The 26,068-nt window shown below is 38.5% G+C and overlaps 2 protein-coding genes and 1 long non-coding RNA gene across 4 annotated transcripts in view; 2 read left to right on the plus strand and 1 right to left on the minus strand.

Annotated features, from left to right (window-relative positions):
• The first annotated feature begins 6 nt into the window (after nucleotides 1-6).
• LOC122536667 lies at nucleotides 7-5,382 on the plus strand. Its single transcript, XR_006308453.1, has 2 exons — nucleotides 7-233; nucleotides 279-5,382. It is a non-coding gene; the product is annotated as an uncharacterized LOC122536667 (long non-coding RNA).
• An 856-nt stretch (nucleotides 5,383-6,238) lies between these two features.
• LOC122536666 lies at nucleotides 6,239-7,588 on the minus strand. 2 transcript variants are annotated; one of them, XM_043669179.1, is made up of 4 exons: nucleotides 7,326-7,588; nucleotides 6,862-7,027; nucleotides 6,596-6,799; nucleotides 6,239-6,527 (listed from the first exon to the last, which is right to left on the minus strand). In XM_043669179.1, exons 1-4 carry the CDS (start codon nucleotides 7,360-7,362, stop codon nucleotides 6,323-6,325), a joined length of 612 nt encoding a protein of 203 aa, XP_043525114.1. In that variant the 5' UTR covers nucleotides 7,363-7,588; the 3' UTR covers nucleotides 6,239-6,322. The 2 variants fall into 2 exon arrangements, with proteins under 2 accessions (XP_043525114.1, XP_043525113.1); XM_043669178.1 differs by having other exon boundaries at nucleotides 7,100-7,568.
• Nucleotides 7,589-8,620: 1,032 nt separating this feature from the next.
• The window catches only part of LOC122536674 (Down syndrome cell adhesion molecule-like protein Dscam2), an 81,528-nt gene continuing 64,080 nt past the window's right edge, over nucleotides 8,621-26,068 (plus strand). Inside the window, exons 1-4 of the mRNA XM_043669207.1 lie at nucleotides 8,621-8,696; nucleotides 9,749-9,868; nucleotides 11,095-11,211; nucleotides 16,594-17,598. Coding sequence (XP_043525142.1) covers nucleotides 17,472-17,598 — 127 coding nt within the window. The 5' untranslated portion in view covers nucleotides 8,621-8,696; nucleotides 9,749-9,868; nucleotides 11,095-11,211; nucleotides 16,594-17,471. The remainder of the gene's footprint in view (nucleotides 8,697-9,748; nucleotides 9,869-11,094; nucleotides 11,212-16,593; nucleotides 17,599-26,068) is intronic.

Raw genomic sequence — 26,068 nt, forward strand, 5'->3', positions numbered from 1 at the left:
CAAAGCCCCGGATAACGAGCGTAGCGTACTCCTGCTTGTATCGAAATTTATAAAAAAAAAAAAAAAAAAAAAAAAATTAAAAAAGAACACTCGTGACTGATCGACTGGAAAGGCATGAAACTGAAAGGGTAAAAATACGTTCGCGTACGCTTGACTCCGATCGGTTTTAAGTACGTTCAGTAGGACGGCGCTCCTTTTTCAAACTCGCGATCCTGTTAGTTAGCTTTTCCCTTGTTTTTTTTTTTTTTTTTTACCCTTTCAACGTTCACGAGAAACAGACGATCGAATTGAAATTTACGTATCACTCTTTCGATTTCACGCTTGAAACTTCCAAATGCTCCGTTTTTTTTTTCTTTTTGTTTCGCTGTCGCTAAGTGTCTAACGAAATGTTTCTTGTGGGAGATTATATCCTTTTAAGTTCATTTTTGTACGAAGTTTAACAGTATTAACGCTATCTGTAGGTAGCAGCGGATACGTGCTAAATCACACTCACCGTACTTTAGTTAACAAATTTTAACTAATTTTATTTTACGCCTACACTGCCTATCGTTAATCTACATAAGTACACGATTATATATGTATGAAATCACCACACCGACTGTACATAAAATATATCGAGAACTATTTTGCTACGAAGCTGCGTACACTTTCAAAACATCAGAGTGTTTCAGTTGATCGCATATCATTTGACGAGCTTCGTATGATCTTGAAACGGTTATTGAAATTGTTAATGGTATACGGAGGGATATAAGAGCGATCGTAATTATTAAGCAGTTCGATTTCGGTTTCATGCCTTCCGTGAATTTATCACGCAAAAGCTTATACGTCGCAGAGATCATTCAAATTACATTTTACATAACATATCGAAACACACAAAGAGAAGAGAAATTACAAATTTTCCTCCGTAGATTCTAACGTCTACCGTGAAAATTGAATAGGACGTAGATCAACAAAAATTATACATATGTATTCGACACAGATGATCCGTGTTCTGCCCAAAACACGAAGATTCGGGAGACTTTCTCAAATTGTATCTTATCGTCTATGAAAGGACCCGTTCATTTCGGAGTAAAACTTTTTTATTCTTGGAACACGCGTGTTTAAACGATGATAATTATTAGAAGCGTAACAAAAAGAAAAAAGAGAGAACCAAAGTATGCTTGTAATTGAATATACATCAATATAGGTTTGATTTTAAAGCAATAAAAAAAAAAAAAAAAAAAAAAAAAAAGAACGAACTTTTACCGTCTCTGTTTAACTTTACAAAGAATAAAAACGAAAAAAAAAAGAACAAAGACAGGAACGTTTCCTTGGAACGAATCGTTGCCTGCTAGATGCGAATGCAACTGAATTTAAGCCAGAGAAAAAGAAAAAGAATGTAAAAAAAAAACTATACGTGACATAATTATACAGTACTGTGCACTTACTTTGTGAAGAACTTTGTCGAGAGCTTATTTAATATGTTTATTCCACGAAGTTACGAGAAGAAGAGCGTTGCGAGACGTGATATGTTCAAATCCTCGTGGATGTTTCTGAAAATGCACCCAAGCAGTGAAGAGATACTTAACGTGAAAATACGCGCGCGATGGCGAAGGAGAAAAGGAACTTGTCAGCGCTGCCGATTAAACGAGCAAGTAAGATTGTCTTGATGTGTTGCCAGTATATCAGATGTTTTGTTACAAATATGCAACATTCGTTTTACTTGATGAGACTTTCGTTGGGAATTGAGAAGCTTGCATTGCTTGTTTACTTGCACGTTAATGCAATTAATAAAGAGATTGTATTTTAATCTCAAGTTCTTTATTAAATAGAAATTAAACAAAATTTCCTGACGATGCATGTTATAATGAGATGTAGATATTAAGATAATAAAATCATTGACGAAGTTTCCAAAAAAGAAAAATATATATATATATTGTCATGGAAAACTGCGTCTTTCTCTTCGTTTCTGATTGTTTATAAATTGTATATTATCAGTAAATTAGTATTATTTATAGGTATATAAAAAGCTTGTTACTTGAGAAACATGTATCGTCATAAGTATATTAGAAAAGACAAGAATAAGTGTACCGTTTAATTGACAAAGGCAAGAATAATACTGCTCGCGGTAATGTCATTATATACCATTAGATGATCATTAATTGATGAAGAAAATAAAGAAGGGAGAGATCAAACACTTTTACGTATGTTTTTCTTTTACGATATAAAATTCGGGAAGTACTTCACTAAACGAATTTGTAACAAAACACGATCGACTAACTAGAGAGAATTATTAAACAACATTGAGAATTTGTTTAATCGGCTAGTCAGCATAGGTGTTTTTCTTCTTGCAGGATTATATTAAGAGGCAATGTAATCGACAGACTATCACTTGCTACGTGTGAAGACGGCGAGTACTAACTTTATCGTTTGAAGGTCCGAACTTCTCTACTAGTCTGGCCAACGATTGCGTACCACTGCCGAGCCATACCGATGTACCGTGTTAGCGTACCGTGAGTGCCCGTACACGTTGTATCCATTAATTAATGGCCAAGCACATCCGACGACGAAACGTTCGATGTACTTAGAGCGAAAGTGAGAGCGCGAGCGAGCGAGCGAGAAAGAGAAAGAGAGAGAGAGAGAGATTGCAAGTTATAGAAAAAAAGTGTATTGCGATTTATGTAAAAAAAGGAAAAAAAAAAACTAGCAAAGAAACGTTATGTCGCTAGCTTCTTCACACCTGTATGTATTTTATGCTGTTATTGGCCGTCGGATGTCTTGAAGTAATACGCTTAAATGGAGATGAGAACTAAACTTATTAACTTTGTGGATTTCCTCTCTCGTTATTATCTGTATCTTCCCACTGGATATGCACCGAGAGTATTGTTCCTTTTATAAGCTTGCAAGTGCAAGTAAACGTCGAACGAACAATCAGACGTTACGTTTGTGAAAGAGTGAGAATTGCGAATACAAATGTTACGACAGAAGGAGAGAATGACCGCGGAAATGCGGAATCGCAAAAGAAAGCGGGAGAAAAGGATGACAGAGTGTGAAAGAGGTAGTGACTAGAGTGACAGAAGGATAAAGAGAAGAGTTAGAAGAGATCCCGTTGTCCTTCAGTGTGCATGCCTTTACGTGGAAAGAGAACGAATCTTCGTGTTACTCGAATGCTTAACGAGCTAATGTCTCTTATGTTTTCTTTTTTTTGTTAACAGTATCATTTGTAAGCATGATCTCTTGATGGAACATATACGACACAAACATACACCCAAAACATGTGCACATTACACATACACATACCAAATTTCGCGATTAGGGTATAATATTAGTGATGAATTCCAAAACAGAACAGAGTGTCTCGGTGAAAGAAGAAGACAGGAAGGAGGGAGCACGCGCAAGAGAATGAAAGTGAGAATGCGTGAAACAAAAAAAGAAAGAAAGAAAAAAAGAAATGCGCGAGTGAATCTTGTAAAAACGAGAGCCTCCGTATTTATATCGCTATCCTGCCACATATCGTGGGCGTGATTATGCTGCAACTATGTTGCAATTTAGCTTGTAGTTTTTTTTAGTCGATTTTTCATGCGTCACCAGTTTTTAAATACAACACGACTGACTGCTGGTTAAGTATGGTTGTGAGCGATTAAGAAAATGTTTCCCTGTCACACCCAGAATATGTGTCCCGTTTTTGGAAGATATATATATATATATTTTTTTTCTCTTCTTTATTCATTTTCGTACTTTGTCTAGAAAGGATTGTTATGCTCGTCCTAATGATGAATCCAGTCGTCCGTTATTAGCGACAGAACAATGATTGAGTTTGAAAGCGATTATTTGTATATTTGTAAGTCGGTACGAATAGATCGGACCAAGATCAATGTATGTATGTGTCTTTCATTTCCTCGCTTTTAACGAGTCACTATAACTCGCGACTTATTCATTTTTCAATTATGAGAACGACACACGTTCATGTTTTATAGCGAGACTTGAACCGATCACAAAGCAATGCGTGAAAGATACGTGGTTTCCGTTGCGTTCCTTTTTTTTCCCCGATCGTTTGTTTTGTAATTACTACAAAGCGAAATTTATTATATTTAATTATGTACTGACAAATTTATTCAATATTTTCTTTTTTTATATCTATTATGTAATATTTGTTTCTTTCAATTGTTTCTTTAACCCTGATTGTTTTCTGTGTGCATTCTCATGCATGGAATTGGGATTTTCCTTAATGTCCCACTGTATATGTATTTTCACTTCTATTGTGTAAAGCAATGGTTAAAAATTGTAGATTTATCATTATTAAATTTTCATTTGTTTTTAAAATGTTTATCTTGGAATGTGTCAGTAACGTTTTATTAAAAAAAAAAAAAAAAAAAAAAAAAACGCATTCGATTATAAATATACGTTAATCATTGTGTCGCGTTTCCGTAGTGAATTTTTCATACGTTTTATTTTGTGAACGTAAGCTAGATAATATGCGGTTAATGTGCGTTTTTAATTATTATTCAAGCTTTTTAAGCATGTGTAAGCTAAAGCATTTTGTAGCTTGTGTTCGACGATTATTTGCCATTTATATGGAATTGGCAGCTCATGTGCATTATGATAGTATGCCCATGTAACGAGTGTGATTGATAACGTTAGAAATTTTGAGAAGTTTATCGATATAGTGAGGAGGAGACGTTATGCTTATGACGAAAGAGAAAGCAAAAAATCAGACGTCGATTAATTTTTGTAAATAGAAATTATTAAAATGAATATAGAAGTACGCACACGGAAACACGAGAAGCTAAAATGTGTGAAATGTCGGAGATATCGGGACATATATCAGCTTCAAATTATATATACGTATACATGTATGCATAAACAATATCAATAATGGCGATTAATAAGCTGTATTATTACTACAGTAATTACCACTATCTCGCAACGGCAGTGATTGACTAATTTTATTACCACGTAATCTTAAACGATGCCAGTGAGAAGTGGATGTGTTCTTTGTGACAAAATCGGACGAGAGAAGTAGTGTGAAAATCGCTAATGAATTGTTTCATTCGCTAATTTATAGAGACAATTTAAAGGTGTCGAAGATGCTTTTCGAAGATATTTTGTCTATTTCGTACATGTCTACAAACACAAAGACGAAGATGTCTAAAGATTTTGAGCGAGGATACTCTATTATATTGATGGAACGACATTGTTCATTTTTAACGTGCTTTTGTTATTAGTGGATTCGTTTTCTTTCCACTTACGAAACTAATAATCTATTAAAGACAAAAAAAAAAAAAAGAAGATTAATGTACATAGAAATTAAATTGTTTGAGTACTATTCCGATGAATTCTGTGTTTACGCCAGCAAGCGTAAGAATACAAGGGGTGGAGAGCGGTTTGCATCCTAATGGTGAAGAAACACGAGACTGAAAGACACACCGGACCATAAAAATTTAACGCGTTAAATTCACGTAATATATAAATGACATGATTTCATTAGTTTCGTCAACAAATGTGCACCTCTCTCCCCTATATAATACATTTCTATTGTACTTGTAAGCTGTGATTGAAATCCTATCTTTTAATTCGTAATCACTAGCTTACGAATTGTTATTTATCGACTAACATATATATATATATATTATATATATATATATGTATATATACATAAAACCGTCTGATAAAATCGCTTTAATAGAATTTGAAAGACATTCAAATTGCGCGAAAATTTTTTCCTGTAAATAAGCGTTGTGCCTGCGCACTTAGTCAAACAAAAATGTTCTTACTGAATTTCTTGTATGTTTTCATTTTGATGGTATGCAATTTGACTATTTGATTATACGTTTCGAGCTTCTTTTGTTCTCTTTTTCAACGCATATCATAAAAAGAGAATTTGTTTCCAAAGCTTCAAGTTATACTAATATGCGGTAAATAGAGAGAATACAAAAGACCTAATTTTTAAGTTTCTTTTATTTTGTTTTAAGCATTTTCATTTCATACAGATTTCTTCTATAGGAAAAAAGGAAAAAGAAATAATATACAACGTGCTTTAAAGATTTCCTATTCTTTCCAATCATTTCAATATTCGTGGATAAAAACCCGGACAAGATTTTTATTGTCAAACATTAAAAGGAAGTATTAATATTTTAGATTGTTGTTATTATCAGTTTGGTATAAAATATTTTGAAAAATTTGTATTCAATAATAGTAAAAATGTTCTTATTTAAAAAATACTGTAGTATGTTTTATTTGAAATCTATATAAAAATTGTTGCATTAAAAATATAGTACAAGTACGAAAGTACAAAAACAATAAATAATATAAAATGTTACTTAAATATCATTCATTTGAGTATTTAGCTTTTATCTTCTTCGTTTTCTGAATTATTTTGAGATATTTTTGAAATTGTTTCAATATTAATTAACTCTCTATGTTCTTCTAGCATTTTTACCAAAAATGGTTTTTTAAATAACATATGATTAGAAGCGGCAATAAAATTTACAATTAGTTTTTTCATTAGATTAATACTTCTTATAGTTTTATTTGTTTTTTCTTTATTTCTAAAAATATTTATTAAAATTTGAATAAACATTTCATTAACGTTATCATTAGGCACATATATACTTACTTTACTAATTCAGGATTTATTTCTTGTAGCTTTTTGTTACATATTTCCTCCTGCTCCTTTAAAAAACTTTTATACTCGAATAATGCATTACGGCACTGAATTTTTAATTGCAGTTGCACTTTTAACGCATCTTCTATTTCATTTTGTAATAACAAAATATTATCATTCAAAGTAAAAAGCTTACTCATATAAGCATAAATTTTTCTGAAAATATATTCAAATAATTATTTTAAGTGTTAAAGCTTAAATCTTTAAATTCTTTATACCTTAGCATATCATTGTCACTTTCTTTGCCTTCTAAAATAGCTTGAATGGTATAAGAATGAAGACATAGTTTAACCACTGCATTATTTATATGAGAATTTGCTGTTGCTTCATGTAAATCTGTTACTGTGTCTTTTATATTTCCCTCTGGTTCTTCATTCGTTGCATCTGAAATTGAGATAGAACATAACGTTGACACTATCGAAACTTGTTTTACATACAATAGGCTTTATGACATACAGAAGTCATACTGTGATTTAAGTGTTAATAATTTTGCATTTTGACGTTTCAACGATTCTCGTGTAGTTCTAATTTTTTCTTCAATTGGTTTAAAATCTTCTATGGAGATAGCCCCAATTGGAAACTCGGAGACACTTTTATTTAAACATGAAATAGCATTTTTCAGATCTTCAAATTCAGACATTTTGTAACATATATAAAAAACAAATTAACATATTAAGTTTACAAAGAACATTTCTTCTTTTAAATTGTAATTGAATCATAGTATAGGTTATAATCAAAACTTTCTGTTTACAGCCATGAATAACATTAAACTACGATTACAACCAATATCAAAAAGTTCCTAGATTCATATGGCTGGTGAGTTTTACAGTAAGTTTGTAACAATATAACAAGCAGTTACATTTATTAAAGAATATTTTTACATTACTAAAAAGCTTAAGGCCCAATTAGAAAGACACAGTTATTAATATTCACGAATTAATTTTGATAATTAATTTTTCTTGCAAATGAAAATTTGGCCACAAACATTAGCGCCACATCGTGACAAAAGAGTGGAACTAATGAACTCTGTCTTTGTCGCATATTATTATCTTCCTTGTCTACGAGCGATGCTGCAGCTTTCCAAGCAGTTTTCGATTTGAACTGAAAGAATAAACGAGAAAAATCCGATAGATGGCAGTATCACATTGTTCGTAAACGAAGAACGGAATAACGTGAGATAAGGATAGATATATGTTGCGCGAGAAAGAAGGAGAACAACAATGTGCAACAAGGATAGATATAGCAATTAGTTTACCATTTCACCGCTACATGGTGCTGACGTTTCAGTGTCTACAAATTTTATTTGTTAAAATAATTAATTCTAATTGTCAAAATTAACTAATTAAATCCACAACTTTCCTTTCTCTATTCCATTTGTTCTATGTAAGACATGAATAAAAATTTTATAAGATAGATCGGATCTTCCGTTAAAGTAACCTTTCGATACAATAAAATTATATCAAAGCGAAATATAACGAAATTGAGAATACATTATAATAAATTGATATAACAAAATCGTATTAGCGCGCGCAGACGTGTATAAATGTATATCAGCGGTTAGAACTATGCCCTCGTCTTTTCATAAATTATTTGAATCGCATTCGTTCGCGCTCGAGCCTCCCCACTCCATCAAATTAGTTCGCGACGCGTACCTGTTGCGCAGGGGGTTAGTCAAGTGTTTGAAATCGTAGTGTTAAGACGTGTGATTCTACGTGACATTTATTAACTGCGTAATACTTTCATCGCCATCGTTTTGTCATTCACATCGTTTCATCATTATGCTGTTATTAATTTCGTTTGATTAAGGTACATTTCTACTGTGTAATTTATTTGAATGTTATAATTTTTGTAATTGTGGTATTTTCTTTTTCTTAACGGCCATTTTGGTTGTTACGTTTAACGGTAGCCCGAACTACGAGTTTTCAAAATAGCATTTGATCTTGATTATTGTTTCATTTACAAATGTATTTTATATGGATTGTTGCTTGATTGAGAGGGAAATGTCGAAGCCGCGAAATTCAAAAGGACATTGACGGTTTTACACGGAGATACGGTAAGTCTTTGCGTTATTATAGATTTAAATGTGTTCTGCGCATCGCGTCTTTCCTGTATTGCGCAGTTTCCTTCAACCGACGGGAAAAGCTTATCATATTCGAGTCACTACAAAGTAAACTTGCAACTTTAATAATGAACGCTTTACCTCGCGGTGTAAATACACATGCACACCTTATCTGGAATAAAATTTCGTCGTAACATTGAATGTGATTATAGATTTCCTTATTATATGCAATAGATTATATTTTCGAATTGTTTGGCTGTCAAGTGTTATGACATTCATTCAATAGAGAGCGCCTCGAATATTTCAAAGCTCTTAGATATATTCCTGGGGGCTGCATATTAGAGATTGTGAAAATCAAAAATATATTATCAAATCTATTTTATTATTCTGATTCGAAACACATTATTACTAATATTATTTATTTATGAATAAACGGTAAGGTATTTCAAAGAGAATTTAGTTTGCTACACGTTCAATGGAAGTTACCATGTTTTATACAGAAATTGATATGCATGCTAATATAGGTTAACGTATGAACGTGCAATCGTTATTTGAAAATTTGAAAGACCGTAATGTATTTTGAAAACAAATTTATTTGTTAGAAAATTTAGCCCAAACTATCATCCAAATTCATCGTTGCAGTTTAAAAATAATTGTCATGATGGATTCGATAAATTAGTAAGATTTGAGATTTTGTAATAAATGATTTCTAAATCGGGAAAGTACTAAATAAATCTTTGTGCAATCAATTGATTATTATAAAATTGCTGATTTTATTGTAAATTATGCTATGAAATTATTATAAAGTTTTATACTGTTATTATTATCATTGAAATGTGAAAATACATTTGAGAAAATGGGTTATCGAAAGTAGTAAACCATGTAAACGTCAATAATTTTGGAAAATTTAAGAGCTGGTGTACAGTGACATCTATTCTCCTTATATTTTCAGTTGTGCGAAACCTCGCTTCACGAGAGCTCTCTTGCTTTCTCAAGAAATAACGTTCCCTCGAATTTACGTTCTCTCCCATTTCCGTCTTCTCCAGCGTCACATGCACTGCTGCCGTGCACTGGAGCGAAACGTTTCGGTACTCGTGAAATGCCGGGGATCGAAGAAGTTGTAGACATTTTTGTACAATATGTATCCTGCCATACTAGCGGCCGAGGTAATTGAAAAACGTTAAATATATTATTAACGTGTAGTCTCTACACGCTCATGCGCACTCGGACACTTTGATCGATTTGTTGCGATAGCGTATGAATTTTAACCTTTCCAATCATACTTTTTTGTGGAATTATCATTTCACGCATCTGGCATGACAATCAAATACTCTATTTGCGAGCGCGTTTGTGTAAAATTCCTATCGACGAACAGAGCATTGGCTCTTTGTTTTAAACTATCGTTTTGCATCACAGCGATTCTGATATAACCGTTCTATAGAATTTCGCGAAAGCGAGCGCGAACGCGCGCGTGTATTACTCGTTTCTGGAATAACCCTTCCGATGTGAAAGCGGAAGTTCGTCTTAACTTCCGCCCGCTACGAAACTGTATCCTTTGAATTGATTCAAAAGCTCGATTAGCACTTTGATTGCTGTTGGCGGACATATGTGCATCTCACAATGTACAAGACGCCCGGCCCTTTTGCCCATTCAAAACACGCGTGTACATACATATCTATTCAGCAAATTGCTTTCGTTACGAATCGATGGTACGTACTTCGGTATCGGCTCAATTCAAACTGGGAATATCGGACGGTATGATTTCAGATAGTATTTTCCAACGAGCATTTCATGGACTTTCCCGTACCAAGGTCACTGAGATTTGCTCGAAAATATGCTTCGCCTTTTTGTGACGCGATATATTTAATACACCGACGCAATTAATGCCAATCAGCCGCTCTTTGAACGATTTTCGAACGATGAATCGAACTTAATGCGTCGTTGATGAAACTTGAACGATTCTGATAGGACGTTGAATAACTTTAACAATATTTGCCAATGATTCGAATGGATTGAATGAATTTAATTATTTCATTTATTTAATGAATTGTTACTGGCATGTGTGTCTGAATCTGCATTATTGAAACAAGAGTTGGCGTACCTTTTAAGAAATCGTGATAACATTAATCGGGAGAGGGGAGGGGAGGGGGGGGGGATGTATCTTCGTGTCTGTGTATTTGGATAATACGTTTTAACTTTGATTTGTATTAATTATCGTACAATTATTAAATTGAGTTAAATTATATTATTATTTGATGAAAGCTAAAGTGTTTATCGAGCGATGTGCGCACCTATATGTAGGAAATACCTGTATTTTAATGTGACATGCATGTAATTAATACACGAAGCGAACATAAACGTAACGTTAAATTATCTTTATTATTGTTTCCAGCATGTCATTCAGCGTAAAATCCATTACGAATGGACTACCGCTACAAATGAAGCAAAAGCAGTTCGTAAGAACTTCAGCCTGGGAAACAAACATCCTGTCTACCTTCAGTCGGCAAAGGTTATTAATAATTGTTTTATTCCTCGAATCTAACAATTACAAATCGCCGAGATTCGAGAAACGTCGAAGAATTTCGTGATTTATTAATCGCGCCGTTTGTATAAATTATATAGGAGATACGATCGCGTCTTGTTCCTATCCATTTTTCATCGTTTTAATTTGGAGAAATCGCGAGAAACGCAGGCCCGATATATATCACCGAACGGTATCAATTAATCATCAGCGTTTCTTGACGTTAATTTACCGCAAAACGTTGGCCAACGAGGCTGGCCGTGCCTCCTCTCGGCCGAGAGACGTCGGTGGTTACGCGTATCGTTCCCTCCTGATCGTTCTCGCAACAAATAATAGGGGAAACAAGGTGATCGTGGCACCGAGGGCTAGCCGCAAATGATCCTCGAATATGTGCGTTCTTGTTGCGCTTACTGTTCCAAACAATTTGCATGGCTGGTCGCGCCTCAAGCCCGCGCCAATGGATCTCGTTTTAGCAAAAAGCTGCTCGACGTATCAGTTTCCAATAAAAAGCCCGCTTGCCAATCTATTCGTATAATGGCGGCTGCTGTTGTTTTGCGAATCGAGACGATAGCTTTCGAAATTGTTTGCGAGATACTCACGGTGTCTCTTTTTCTTTTTTTTTTTTTTTTTTTTTTCAAAAATGAAACTTCTAATTTAATCATTTCTGACTTTCAGTTTATTCTGAAACTATANATATAATATAATATAATATAATATAATATAATATAATATAATATAATACAATACAATATAATATAATATAATATAATATAAATGTAATTATCTCTATATAACATTTATACAAGTATATATAAATATACTTATATAATTTTATATACGTGTACATTTATATCATATTTTATGAATTCTTTCATACTAGTTTACAATTTTACTACTTTTTTAACAGTCAGTTATATTATAGCCATCATATTTACACTGCATCACTATATTTTATTTGTGGGTAGCTATTTGTAGCTATGTAGATATTTGTACATGGTATAGATTTCTGATCTATATATTATACCGATATACCATAAAACTATCCTGCGGACAATAATTGAATCATCCTCGTTATTATTTCGCTCAATTTTCTGCTGTTAATCCATCGAGAATCATGCAACAATTAATCGCGATGTTATAATACTCCTACTTTCTTGCAATTCTATAAAATTGTAAAATCTATGTAGAAGACACGATGAAATATTAACCGAATTCATGGTTGCAATATTAGAGCATACAACAGAAAAAGAACAGGAAATGAGATGTTGGATACCTGATCGGTTAAAAATCGAGACGCAACGTTTCGTAACATTTTACGTTTACAAGAAAATCACAGCACAAACACGGAGAGAAACTCTCTCGACAATTCTCCCCGAGAGAGGGATATATGTATATCGCGATACACACTTGCAATCCCGCGAGAATCTGCGGATCCAAGTTCTCCAAGCCTGGGGCACACGTGACGGGTGAACGCCCTCGGATCGTTCGGACATACCATATCCACTGAACCGGGAGGAGGCCGTGAACGTTCAAACGGAAATCGAGCGAAAATTTGACGTCCGTGGGAAAGAAGATCCCGACTTCTCGATATTTTTTCATCGGTTCGGCGTCGATGTTCCTTCTTTCCTTTTTTTTTTTTTTTTTCTTCTCCACTCGAGCAGAGACCGCGGATGGCGATCGTAAACTGGCTGGACAAACCAAACGATCGCGATTCGACTTTCGCTGGATCAACGCTTGTAAATCCCACCGTGGGAGGCTAACGACGACGAAATTCCAAGCTGCCGACGTTAATTCGCAGCGGTCGTGTTTAATTGTCCGAGGATAATTGGACCGGTAGCGTCCAATCGTCGATCGACCGATGTCACTCGAGCGCCGATACGTTCCTCCACTTCCTCCGTGCGACTGGTTGAAGGAATTCGCGGATGGGATATTGATATTCAAATGAGAGAGAGAGAGAGAGAGAAAAAAAGAGACAAGTCGGTGTTCCGTGATTTCATCGACTCTACCGATAATTAATTGACTCGTTAGACGAGTCGGCTGGACTACTGGTTGGTACGTGCCTATCGCGGCTTTTTAACTCTTTCCTTTTTTCTCGACGCGTTCAACGCGGCATGATTCTTACGATTCCATTTCCAGCAGTTTGAGAAAACTTTTTTTTTTCTACGATTGACGTTCAATCGTCATTGTTTCTCGTTGAAATTACTAATTCAATGGGAAATAATTTAAATAATACGAAACGTGCTCTGTCGATCAATCTTGATTTTATCGTAACAATACTAACGGTGCGTATAAAAGATTATGTTTCGTAGGTAATACTTCATTTATACGTGAATACAATTTTCTCAGGCACTGAAAAGTGACGACAAAACTGACAATTATACTAAATAATAATAATGAATAATTCCAGGAAATAATAATAATAAATAATAATTAATAGTAAATAATAAATAGAGCAATATTTTAAACCTTCTACTAGTTACACGCATGTATAAGTCTCAACGTCTGTAACAGGCTTGTTACTCTTAAAATTAAAAAATTAAAATCAAAATACTGACACTAATCTCCACTCTCATAAACACGCAGAAATGTGGTTGTTCCATTACCCAAAACCTCCATTTCAAGCTTCTCCCTTCCCAGTATTACCCTCCAGTTCAAATACAAGTGGCACACATTAACACTAGAACTATCATTGGTCAAAATGACCAATTTATAATTTTCTATATTTACAACGGCGTATTTTTAGATACTCGAGTGATATTTAACAGAAATTTGTGTTCTTTATCGTATCGTTAATTTCTTCTTGTATCTTGCACTCTCATTTCTTTGCCACAAATATTTATACTCTGGTCGTCGAGAAACGCGAGAGTAACATATTTAAGAGGAGAAAAGCAGATTGTCGCAGTGACATTCACACACACACACACACACACACACACACGATCGTGAAACAACGAAAGTACCAGCAGGGAGATCTTTCCTCTCGCGCCGCGCCTTTCCCAACTACTCGGCGCAACATAATCACAGTCAATTACAGCCTTTCTCCCGACACTCCCATAATCCGCAGCCACAGAGAGCGCGGATAACCGGAAAACCTAGCTACCGGCAGTGAGTCACCGCTCTGATCCGCCAAGATCAACGCGAGAGACCCCGATTCGCCATCCATTGGCCGACGATGACACAGCTGGCCGGCATAACCGTATTCTGCCCTCGGACTTACGCATGCTTGAGCACGCAAAATGCGGCCCCGATGATCTTCCTCTTAATCACCGGATCGTTTCACCAGCCTCTCTCCCACCTCCCGCCGCATATATATTTCCACGTCTTCTTCTTTCTCCATTTTTCATCGTCGCGAGGCAGACTGTATCGATAAACGAATCGCGCATACACACACACACACACACACACACACCGGGCATCGCGGGTTTTATCTCGTCGAGTTGCACATACGGAGAATGCGTTTCGCATTTACTCGCATTTCTAGATCGCAGTTGTTCTTTCTTCCTTTTTTTTTTTTTTTTTTTTTTTTTTTTTTCTGGCGAAAAGAACGTTCTAGAAACTAGGCGGGCATCTTGAATCGGAGAAGCGAGAGATGAAAAGTCTTTCATAGTTGCCTCTTCGGTTATCCGACTCGGGCTTGCTTAAATAACTCGATTAAAAGTTTTCACGATCTATTTAGATGCATATTTTATCCATACCGCAAGGTACGTCGAGGATTCTCGGTGCTTGTTAGATAGGTGCGCGTTCGCGATAATAAAAACAAGCTTTCTGATTTTTCACTTATTCCCCTCCCTCTTCCGGCGGGGCTTGATTGCGATGGGCTTGATAGCGCGAAAGTTTGTGAGGCAACATCACAAGTCAAGTACTGGTAACTTAATCACGTAGCTCGAAAGCCGCAAATGCCAAAGGATTTACGGAAGCGGAACGTCGGCAAGAGGGGTGGTTAATCTGTCGCGTATGCTGTGGCTATTTATAATTGTACGGCTATGTCAAGTCACGTCAGCCGATGGCGCACCGATTTTACCAGGACGTTTTCCATCGAAAATCGTCTTCACGGAGAAACCTGTTTTCCGCGTTGTGCGTCGAATATATAGAAATTTTCGCGATTTTTATAAAATTTACCTTTTCCCCTGGACTGCAGTGATTTTTGTCCGTTTCTTCTTTTTCCTTTTTTTTCCTTTTTTTCGTTTTTTTTTTTTTTTTTTGTTTTTAGGTTTATCAAATCGATAACACACTTTCATTCTATGATGGATTCCAATTGATTTTATACGTTCTTCAATAAAGGAAAAAAACAGCGTATCGCAACGCATTGCAATTGATTGTTTGAAGGCAGCAGTCATCATGGAATTGTTTTCTATTGATTGCGTTATTCACTACATCAAATTTGCTTTTTGCATTGTCGCCAGCATCGCTCTCGTTAAAGAGAATACACGTGGTTTATAATCGCGGAATACGTTAAATCGTTTATGACGTTTTATATTCGTTACTTTGAACGTTTAACCAACAAGGCGGAACGTTGCCTCGTTTTCGCACGATAAAATCCCGTGCTTTTTCAAAGGAAAAAAAAAAGAAAAAAAAAAAAAAGGAAAAACACGAACGTCGAATACGCGCTCGACGCAAACGACAATTGCGAAGGAATGGAAAAACGCAGGTTGCTGCCGACCGAAAGCAGCCGATCGCACGCAGGATCGTTATTTAATTTGCGCCTATAACCGCGCCAACAGGCGCGTGGGATAACGATCCCTGTCGCTCTTTGACGCTAGGCGAGGTCACTCGTTGTCGATTATCGAGCTTACCTTTGCCAGTGACGTTTGAAAAGCCGGCTCTGAAATCTTGGAAAATAATTCACGTCGTAAAATCAAATTCCCATCTCGATTCAACGAGTGTACATACATACATACGTACATACATACCGGCGCGCACGACATGAATATCAACGCGCACCGATTATCGATACAGTATTAATATTTCGCGATTATATCGTACCGGAAATAATAAGAAATGTTTATACAACGTTGAACGGGACGTATTTTAATTAAAGGGGGAAATCATTATTCGAACGCGACATCCGGCAATGTACGGTTGGACGTTTCACGTGAAATTGCGTGGCATCTTTCTCCCTTTGGAGAATTTACCATTTCAAAGGCCGGATGAATGACGCAGATGTGAATTCACTTGTCGTTTCTTGTTTAACCAGGTATTTTCTCATTTTCCAATCTCTTCTTTCGTCTCTTTTTATCGATCACCATTCGACGATATTCTACGTCACTGGTCGATCCCAACCAAGAAAAAGAAAAAAACGCGGCAAATCGAGGAACGATAATCTTTTCAGTAACTATATGATGACGACGTGTGTTAAAAACTTATTTTCAGGATGCACAAACGCTTGATCCGATGAGCATCCTAACGAGCAGCTGAATGGAACGGCGGGCGTGAAGTTCTCTAGCAGCTAGGGTGGCTAATCGGCAGCATAAGCCACGCTCTATTTAATTTGCGCCCGTGACGCCCGGCGTAAGGTTACAACTGGCTGCTCCGATGGCCCCCCCCTCGCTCTTTGAGGTTGCTGCTCGATGCTGGTTGGTGTCGGGAGCGGACCGGGTAGCGATGGCGATACCGTTGGTGTAGTGGAAACTGTACGCGGAGAGTGTGGACCAAGGTTGGTCGAGGTCGGATAGACGGACGATGTTCGAGGGAGAAGGACGCGACGAGGGAGGAGTTGTACCTGGATCACGGTATGGAACGGAGCAGGAGAGCTGGCAGAGGTGGTGGTTCCCTGGTGCGCAGCCTGAGCTGCGGTCGGAGCTTCTCGTAACCCCAGTGCACACGTATACGCGCGAGCACTTAGGCCTCTGCCGGCGTGTACGTGCACAGACTGGACGAGTTGGTGGTCGTAGCCGCCTCGGCGGAAACCGTGAGGGCGCAAGATGCCTGAGTGTGGGTCGAGCGAAGCCGAGGGTGGTCGAGGACAACCGGCTGCGCACGAACCGCGAATCACCGCGGGAACCTGTCGCGCGCCACGAAAGTCGAACAGTCTCTCACTGGCGCCCGGCGCGGCGAGTGCCCGAGAGACTGGATTTCGTGCGAGGCACACAGGGTTGTGTGTTCATTGTTGGACGGATAAGAGTTGAACATCCGGAAGGACGCATACAGAGAGAACGACAGCGAGAGAGACAGCCCACCCCTGCGCGGGGGCCCGAGTGGACGGTGGTAGGTTTTCCATCCGCGAGCAACTACCCCTTCTTCGAGGCCTGATGACCGCAACGCACGAGGAAGACAATCGACGCTGGATCAGGATGAGCCGTTATCCGTTCGTCGATTCTCTACGCCACGTGGCTTCCGCCTTTCTCTTTCTTTGGATCATCGTCACCCTGCTGAATGGTGAGTCATCCTCTTCTCATTTTTTTCTCTCTCTTTTTTTTTTTTTACGTCTGGTTTGAATAAGTTGAGTTTCGTTCGTCAAAGAGTAGACGTAAGAAACTACTATATGCATGCATACATACATTTTACTGACATTATACATTTACTGCGTTTGTCGAAACACGCCCTGTTTCACTTTTGTTGAGGGGGGGGGGGGAGTTGCAAGAGGTGTAAGAAAAACTGCAAAACTAGCGATGCAACGAGTAAGAAAGACCAATCAAATGGTCTTATCAGACATCTCAGTTTCTATCCGCTGACTGGGCCAAATCCCCTCTGAATTAGCAGAATTGCAAAAGTGGTTGGAGCCCCTCAGAGATGCTTGGTCGGATCGTCGGATCCTTTTCACGGGAATTTCACCCGTTTCATCGGGAAACTGGCAAACTGATTGACCGGTTGTTTGCTAGCATCTTTCTTTCTCTCCCTTGATTTTATTCGTTTTGCGAGAGGATAATTTCGTTGGAAGACCGGCACCAGTTTGTGCCACCACGTACGAGCGGTTCGAGCTCGTTTCTTTCGTCTTTCGAACGTTATCGAATCGCCGAGTTAAATACGAAGGGAAAGAAAGGGGGGAAAGTTTTTATAAGACCTTTCCGTGGCAAGCAAACGAATCTACCTTCGCTTCCGGACGGGCAAAACGACGAGAAAAAAGCTAACGAACTCGGCCAGCGAGTCCGTGACTCGAGTTCCAATGAAAACTCGGCAACTTTATAGGAACAACCTCGGGCAGGGATCGAAGCTAGAGATTGGCAGCTGCCATTTTTACGACTCGTTGAAACTCCCGTGTTGTTTTGAACGACCGGCTCGGTTACCGGAAACAATGAAAATGATTGATCGTGTCGTCAACACCTTCAGACTTAACAAACAATTGTTCGAAACAATTGTTCAGTGCGATTTTATAGTACAAATGTTATAAATTTAATTAATTTAATAACTGGCTAGAGAGTTGATAGAATCGTGCGGTTCCGTAATGTTTTAAAATGCGATCAGAGTGCCACTCGATAGAGGCACGAATACTTTAGACAAGTATTCAGGCATATTCTCAGGAGCATTCATCCAGAAGCTATGAACGAATGGCTATCCACTTTTTTCATATCTCTTTCGTGCCTTCGATGCTTTCATGACAATCGTTCGAAATCCTTCATTCCACGATTTTCTTAGCTAACGTTGCCCATTGTAACTTGCTAGCCGAAGACGACGCGTTATCTCGTTGCCTGAAATTTTCATCCCCTTGGACAGAATCATTTTCTTCTTCATTAATGAATTTTCTAGTTTCGCATGTTGTATCGTTCCGACACTCGCGAGGATTAAAATTGATGTTCGTGGAAGTTTCCAGCGGGGAGGATGATCCGGTTAACAAGTTGAAAGATTAATCAGTTTAGATAAGTTCGGAAACACAACTCGCCGGGAAATATCGGCGATAAAGCGGCCGCGATATTTTCTTTCGGCTTGTTACGCGCGTCGAAACGGACGATCGTTCGTGCTGACGTGGTTTATTGCGTGCTTCTCTAAAATTCAAACTGCCTCCGTCCGGGCTAAATCGTTGCCGGATTTATGGGCCAGTTTGCAACTTACGACGCGGATGTTAGAATGTACCGTGGCACAGAGGACAGTACGTCCCTTCGTTATGGAAGTTTAATAACCAATGGCTAATGAAATCCTGGCCACCGGTTCGATACGAGCTACTCTTGTTACTGACGGTCGACATTTAGTTCCGTTTCTTGTTGTTTTAACGGAGAATTCGGCTATGTCTGTAACATTAGTACCAGCTTCTAAATTATTTTACGTGTCAACTGGCTCAACAATTTCTACAATTTTTACATTTTTATCTGTTTCTCTGTAATTGCGCAAGCACATCTAGTTTCCCTGGCGATATCCGCGTGAAAACGAATGACGCATTAACAAAATCTATCTCCATAAATAGTCATAGCAGTGTGACGAGATGTTAAAATATCGACGCTCTTGTTATTCCAGTGCTTAGTCTGTTAGAAAAATTACGAAATATCCTTTCGTAAGTACTTAGGAGAGGACGCTCATTTTCGAGCCATTTATATTCTATTCAAATGCAGAGTTATGAAGAATAAATAATTTTCATATTATTTGTATCATTATCGTATAATAATTCATTATTAGAAATGGCTGCTGTGCACGTTACTATTACACGTAGCAAACTATTTAGCACAGAAGTAGATTTCGTCGATGCATCGTGTTTGTTTTCACAAAGAAGACCATTGCAAGAGAAACTAGGTCCGCCACTGTAAACAGTATCGTGTCATTCGAAAATTACCTCGCTACAAGACCAACGCATCGCACCAAGTGGCGATCGAGTGTGTCGTTTGTGGCAAGCTTGAAAATCACCTTCGGTCAGGCTTCAATATAAACATTGTGAAGTTGAACATCGGAATATCGCTTCATAGAGCCAGGAATACTTTATGGCTCGTCGATATCGATTACCATTCAGTCGACCAAAACTGCAAGTTAATTATCATAATAGCCGGCCGTAGATAGACTGTGAATAGAGACAGGAACATCGGCGATCTCCTGCCAATGAAATCCATTTCCCTTCTGCCAGGGGCGATAGGATCGCGAGATGACGTTTGATCGATGGCGTTTGTGCACCGTCTGTCCGAACCGGTGTCGATACCGGTCGATCGAAACGGGATACGATCAGTATCATCGGTATCAATACTAATACGTAAAACGTGTACCGAGGAATAAAAACGATATAGCCATTCGAGGTAGCCATACAATCGCGGTAGAAAATATAGCGGCTGGGTGGAAATAGTTGCAACGAGAGATACTTCTTCGATTGCTAAACAAAAGCGAGGTTTAATCTTCGGGACAGTTCGGGAGACACAGATTCTCGTGAAAATCATTTCGATCGACTCGCAGTGACGATGATTTTTGTCAGATGGTGGGTGGAAATCGGATATCTGTCCGGGCTTCGATGAATTTTAATTATTTTCGTTTTCGGAGCAGCAACTCGAAAGTCAGGCGAGCCACGTACGCGTATTACACGGGCTGCATCGTCGAAATTAGCCCGTCCGGCAGACGGTCGACCCTCGAGTGTAAAGTTAACTTCCGGATCTAACTTTTGAATAGCGTGAACCGGGTCACGACTACGCCTCGAGAGGACCGACCGTGGAGCGGCTGAATAAGCCGAAACGAGGAAGATCGGGGCGAGGGTAAACGCGATCGACCGACGCCGATACCAAACTGGTGTCTTCGATGGCCAATCGATTCCGGTGTTTCGTGTGTTTTAACATGGAAACGAGCTAGCCCACTCTGTAATTTATCTTGTTATTTGCATTACCGAATCGGGGTCAGCGAAACGTTTGCGGATACGGAAACAGACACCGCGCGTGGATACGAGCGGATCCTCTATTTTTTTTCCTTTTTCACCATCAGGACGTTGAACGAACGATTTGTTCGCACGCCGTTCGAAATAACTCATCTATCAGACGTCCGATCTTAGATAAGCTAATTTGCTATTCCGCGGTGATTTATCACAATGACGCTTTTTAAATGATACGTTTGTTAATTTCTCACGGCGAGGATTAAACGCGCGGGCGGAAGTTTGCCATAGTTTGTTTTACAAGTGACAAATGATGGGAGGGAACTGCGAAAGTCTTCTTTTTTAAATTGTTGTAAATTTTTTTAAGTTGTTGTAAATTTTAAAGTCCGCTTGATTCTACAACACCGTAGATGGGGTTACCACGCGTTATATTTATTAGGTTGATTCGTATGAAACATTGTTCCTCTCAACTTTAAATTTATATTGTTCCTTCGAATTATCAACTGTGTGTGAAAGAAGGAGAAATTTTCAGTGAATGATATAATTATTTTCATGGTTCATAGGTTAGACAATATAATGTTAATATAAATTTTAAATGTAATGTACGTACAATTAATATATTATGTACAATTATATACATACTATATATATTGCCTAATCTAACCTATTACACTGTCTAATCTGACTATCAAAAAAAAAAAAATATATATATATATATGTATATTTACAGTTATATTAACATTAAATGTACATATAAGTATATTTTGATTATTGGGTTAGACACTGTAATATTAATATAATTGCTAATTATAATTATAATTGTGTACACAATTATATACACAGTTATATATCATATTGTGTAATATAATTGTATATATGTAGCATCACGTAGTTAAGATACTGTCCAACATACAGAGATTTAAATTTCCTGACGTCACTCTTTTCGCGTTTCACCCAGCCGGGTTTCTACTCGAATCAAAAGTTTAATTCGCCCGAATCGATACACCGCGATGTTCGTTCCAATTTCCCCGATGTTCATCGCGATCGTTCCCGGCGAATTCGCGAGTAGATTTTCATCATTCGGAATTTCATCGGCGTTTATTAAAATACCAATGGATCGTATCAGTTTGCGCGATTTGCCGTTGTCGATTCGGCGTCGATCGTCGATCCATATTCGAGGCCTGAGCCCGAAAATTAACAAAGTGAAAATTGCCAGGCCAGTTCTCCTCTTCGCGGGGCGGTAGGATTCCCACGATGTTAAAAATCGAATCGGAAGGGCTCGAATTAATCGGTTCTCGGATTAAATTAAGTCGCGGATGTGCGAAATTTTTGAACGTAACGCGTCGGCATTGTTAATTCGAAACTTGAGCAACGCAGCCCCGATCGTCGATTTTTCTCGAAATATCATCGACCCTGACACCGTGACAAACCTGATTCACCGCCGGGATTGATTAGAGGGAGCGCGGAGAGTTGTAAGTGGGAAGTTAACAGCAACGCGATGGAAGGGTAATTCTGCAACGGATCGACTACGGAGCCGTCTAATGTCACTAATGGAGAACGCGTCGTTACGTCAGGTGTGGAGGAATAATTGTCTTTCGGGAGAATTAATCGTTTGCACGACCTCGCATTGATTTCCAGAGGCGATTTTGCGCGTCGTATAGTACCAAGACTATTTCCGTGACATTTCTCTCGGAGAGGGTAGAGTCTTGTTTTTATTCGTCAATTTATTCGTCGCGTCTCCCAAATAATAGCTGTGTCGCGGTTAACACGTTGGATGCCGCGGGGATCAGCAGTGATCAGTGGTAAACGATGACCACAGTGACCAGAATTAAATTAAACAAATTAAACGATCATACTGATAACAATAATATAACTCGTGGTAGTTTTTAATTAAATGGAACAGTGTTGCTCTTTCGTCAAGGTATGCATAATATAATTCGTTATTACAAACGAAAGAAAGTCTATCGTATTCTTGCGAAGAACAATGTTGCGTCTTGATTAATTATGAAACGAGGGGAGAGATACTTTTAAAAGTCAGAGTACGTGACTAGACATACGAGATTCATCGTTCACGACCCGTCGAAGAATTATTTAGCAAAATTCACCACAAACTCGTGTCACGACCCGAGAAATCAATCCGACAAATATCTCCCTGTCCCTCTTGGAAATGTATCGACTGTCATTTAGACTTGTCGAAACGTTGTGTACATTTCGAGATGCGAAAGAATATCAAGAAGCGGAATGTGTGTGTGTGTGTGAGAGAGAAAGAGAGAGAGAGGGGGGGGACGGGAGATAGAGAATGGACACTTAGCATTTATATTCTTCTTTGAGCGGCTGCTGAAATGGAGCAACCGCTCCATTTCCCTCAGATTCCTTTGAGAAGCTCTCCTTATCGCTCTCGGCTTCGAAGGATCTCGAGGCGCCTTTTCCGATTTCAATTCAAGTGCGTTCGAACACCGAACGTCGCTTTCATCGTTATTGGATTAAAGGATTAACTCTTGGATGTACGAGGAATTATAAAGTCGTCCGGACGCCTTTGAAAGTCGATAGCTCCGGTGTATTTCTCCGACGCGGTGGATAAATTCTTGGTCCCTTTAATCCATCGGCGAAGCCCGATGCAACTCGATGGAACTTTTCTTCTTTCACGTTTTCCAACGAATTTAAACTTCGTTCGTCCTACCATCTTCATCTCCGTGTCCGACATTTTTCGTTTTTTAAATCGTATAATAATATATATGTACAGGTTGTTTCATGTGAAATTAACTACGTAATTTTCTCTTAAACTATTTGCTATGAGTGGCTTTAAATGACTATGAAACACGCGTCATCTGGATCGTCAAATTCGTCTTGACATCAGCTGCAAGACTAAATAATATACAGTTTTATTTAAAAAAAAAAAACTAAGGTTACCTTGAAATTTCGGAAGCATGAACAGAAGATTCGTGGTCACCGTAAGATGTCCCTCTCGAAATAACGTAAGTTTTATTTGAAACATTCTTCTCTGTACAGTTTAACCTCTTGAAATGACGTGCCACACCGAGAATCTTTTATCCCAAAATTGCAATATTTCCTCAGTTTTAAGTATATTTAAATGTAACGCAGGCGAAACAAATAATAAATTTATTGCTTCTTAGCAATTTCTATCCAGCGACGTCATACCGACAAGGTCGAAAAAACAAAGTGACAAATTATTTGTAGTATACGGTTTGGTCACTCGTTACGGTCCGTGAATCAGTTGCCAGCGCAAAGGTTTAAAAGCAAATTGCGCGGTTAGCTTTGTATGGAACATCCTGTACATATGCGCGTATATTTCATTCTTCTCCTGTTTTTTGGACAAACAAAGAGAGAGAGAGAGAGAGAGAGAGAGAGAGAGAGAGAGAGAAAGCATGGTGGACAAAGGGCGTAACGAGTGTCACGTCGCGCGAGATACATTTCCAGGGATTACGATGATCCGCGGGCGCGCGTTATCGCCAGCGACGAAGCTAATTGATGAAACGTTGCGGCGGAGTAACGAGGATCGTTGATTTTGCGGAAGTCGTTGGCGCGACCCGTCACTCGTGAACTTTAATTTCCTGGCCTAACGCGAGCTGAATACATTAGATATCTAATTCGAGCGGTGCAAGACCCTCCCCTTCTGTTCTACGATCTGAAACTCCCGGATCCGAGCTCGGTATTTGCCAAGGGTGAACGTCACGCGACATCTTCCTAACGAAGAACAAGTAAAAAAGTCGTTTTGCGGGAGGATATTTAGCGCGGCCGTGCACATTCAACGATGTTTTTTTTTTTTTTTTTTTATATATAAGTTCACGCGTGTATTTCGACGTTCGCGCACGTCGTGATTCCACGTCCGAATGTAACAAATATTTGGAGAGCGTACATCTACGATGAAACCGATGATCGTTATTCGAACCATCGGGCAAACAATACCGGAATGACGCAATTATAACCGATATATTTCATTGCCGTTTATATACACTGCTCGCGTTATTGGTCCGCCGTTTACCTTCCTCTCCCGTTCTTTTTTTTCTTCTTTTCCCTCGCGTATCGTTTCGATGGGAGAGCAATTAGTTTAATTTTAATTAAAACGATGAAACAATGCAAACAGTGGGGGAAACGCAACGGAGGATGCAACAATTGCTGACGAGCGTTGCGCGTTGCCGAGACAGATATAGTAGTATAAATGGTCGCGTGTCAAATTGTTCGATCAAGATCGCGCGTTCATTGTATTCCGTTTCATTTTATCAACATTGGCGCGTGGACAAGGTTAACTCGCCGCAAACCGGATGAAATTTGTTCGACCACACCCGTCAGAGTAATAAAACCGATTCGAGCGATCTTGCTCGATCTCGAAGAAAGATTTCGGGGCGGCGAAGTGCTGCGCTGGATCTTTCTGTCGAATCTCGCGGTGACGAGAGTTCGCCTGCCAGCGTGCAAGTCGAATCGATTGTTTCTAATCGAATCTCGTAAGTTGCTGGTGCGCGCTCACGGGTCAGCCGCTTTTTCCAGAAGAGATCCTTCATTTCGGAGCTCGCCAACACGAATTACAAGCGGGGAACGTGCCGCGTTTTCGCGATAGCGGTTCGCGAATTTATACGTGTCATGGCGTCCTTACAACTCGCGGATAACTTTTCCTCCCCACCTCTTTGTCTCGTTGTTTTTCGCTTGCAGTTTTAACGTTTCAGCTGGAAACGTTTTAACAAATTTTCAGGGGTAGGGGGTTGAAAGTTCGCTCGCTGGTATTAAATAGGCAGCACACAGTTGTTCGCGAAAGTATTGTACACTATCTCGCGTGGTACACGCTCTCTGCGAATATTACGCGTATTAGGAGACATTCTGAAATTTCGTCAGCCACGAGACTCGATCGTATCGATGGGATTTGAAACCAACGTAGAGTAACACACATGAAAGAATTTGCAAGAATTTCACGGCGTTGAATTTTTCATTTTCTTTTCTGTTTTTCTTTTTTTTTTTTCTTTTATTTCTGACGTTGAAACATCGTATCAATCTCTCTGCGAGTCTCTGATTCTCGGCACTGAATATTTTCATTGTCCGAAAGTTTTGCACAAAAATCTAGACAAACTATCAACTCGCGGAACAATTCTCGTGGAAGCTGTCTCTGCCGTGAACTTTTTTTTTTTT

Source organism: Frieseomelitta varia, unplaced genomic scaffold, assembly GCF_011392965.1.
Source record: "Frieseomelitta varia isolate USP_RPSP 00005682 unplaced genomic scaffold, Fvar_1.2 scaffold_862, whole genome shotgun sequence".
Lineage (NCBI taxonomy): Eukaryota > Metazoa > Arthropoda > Insecta > Hymenoptera > Apidae > Frieseomelitta > Frieseomelitta varia.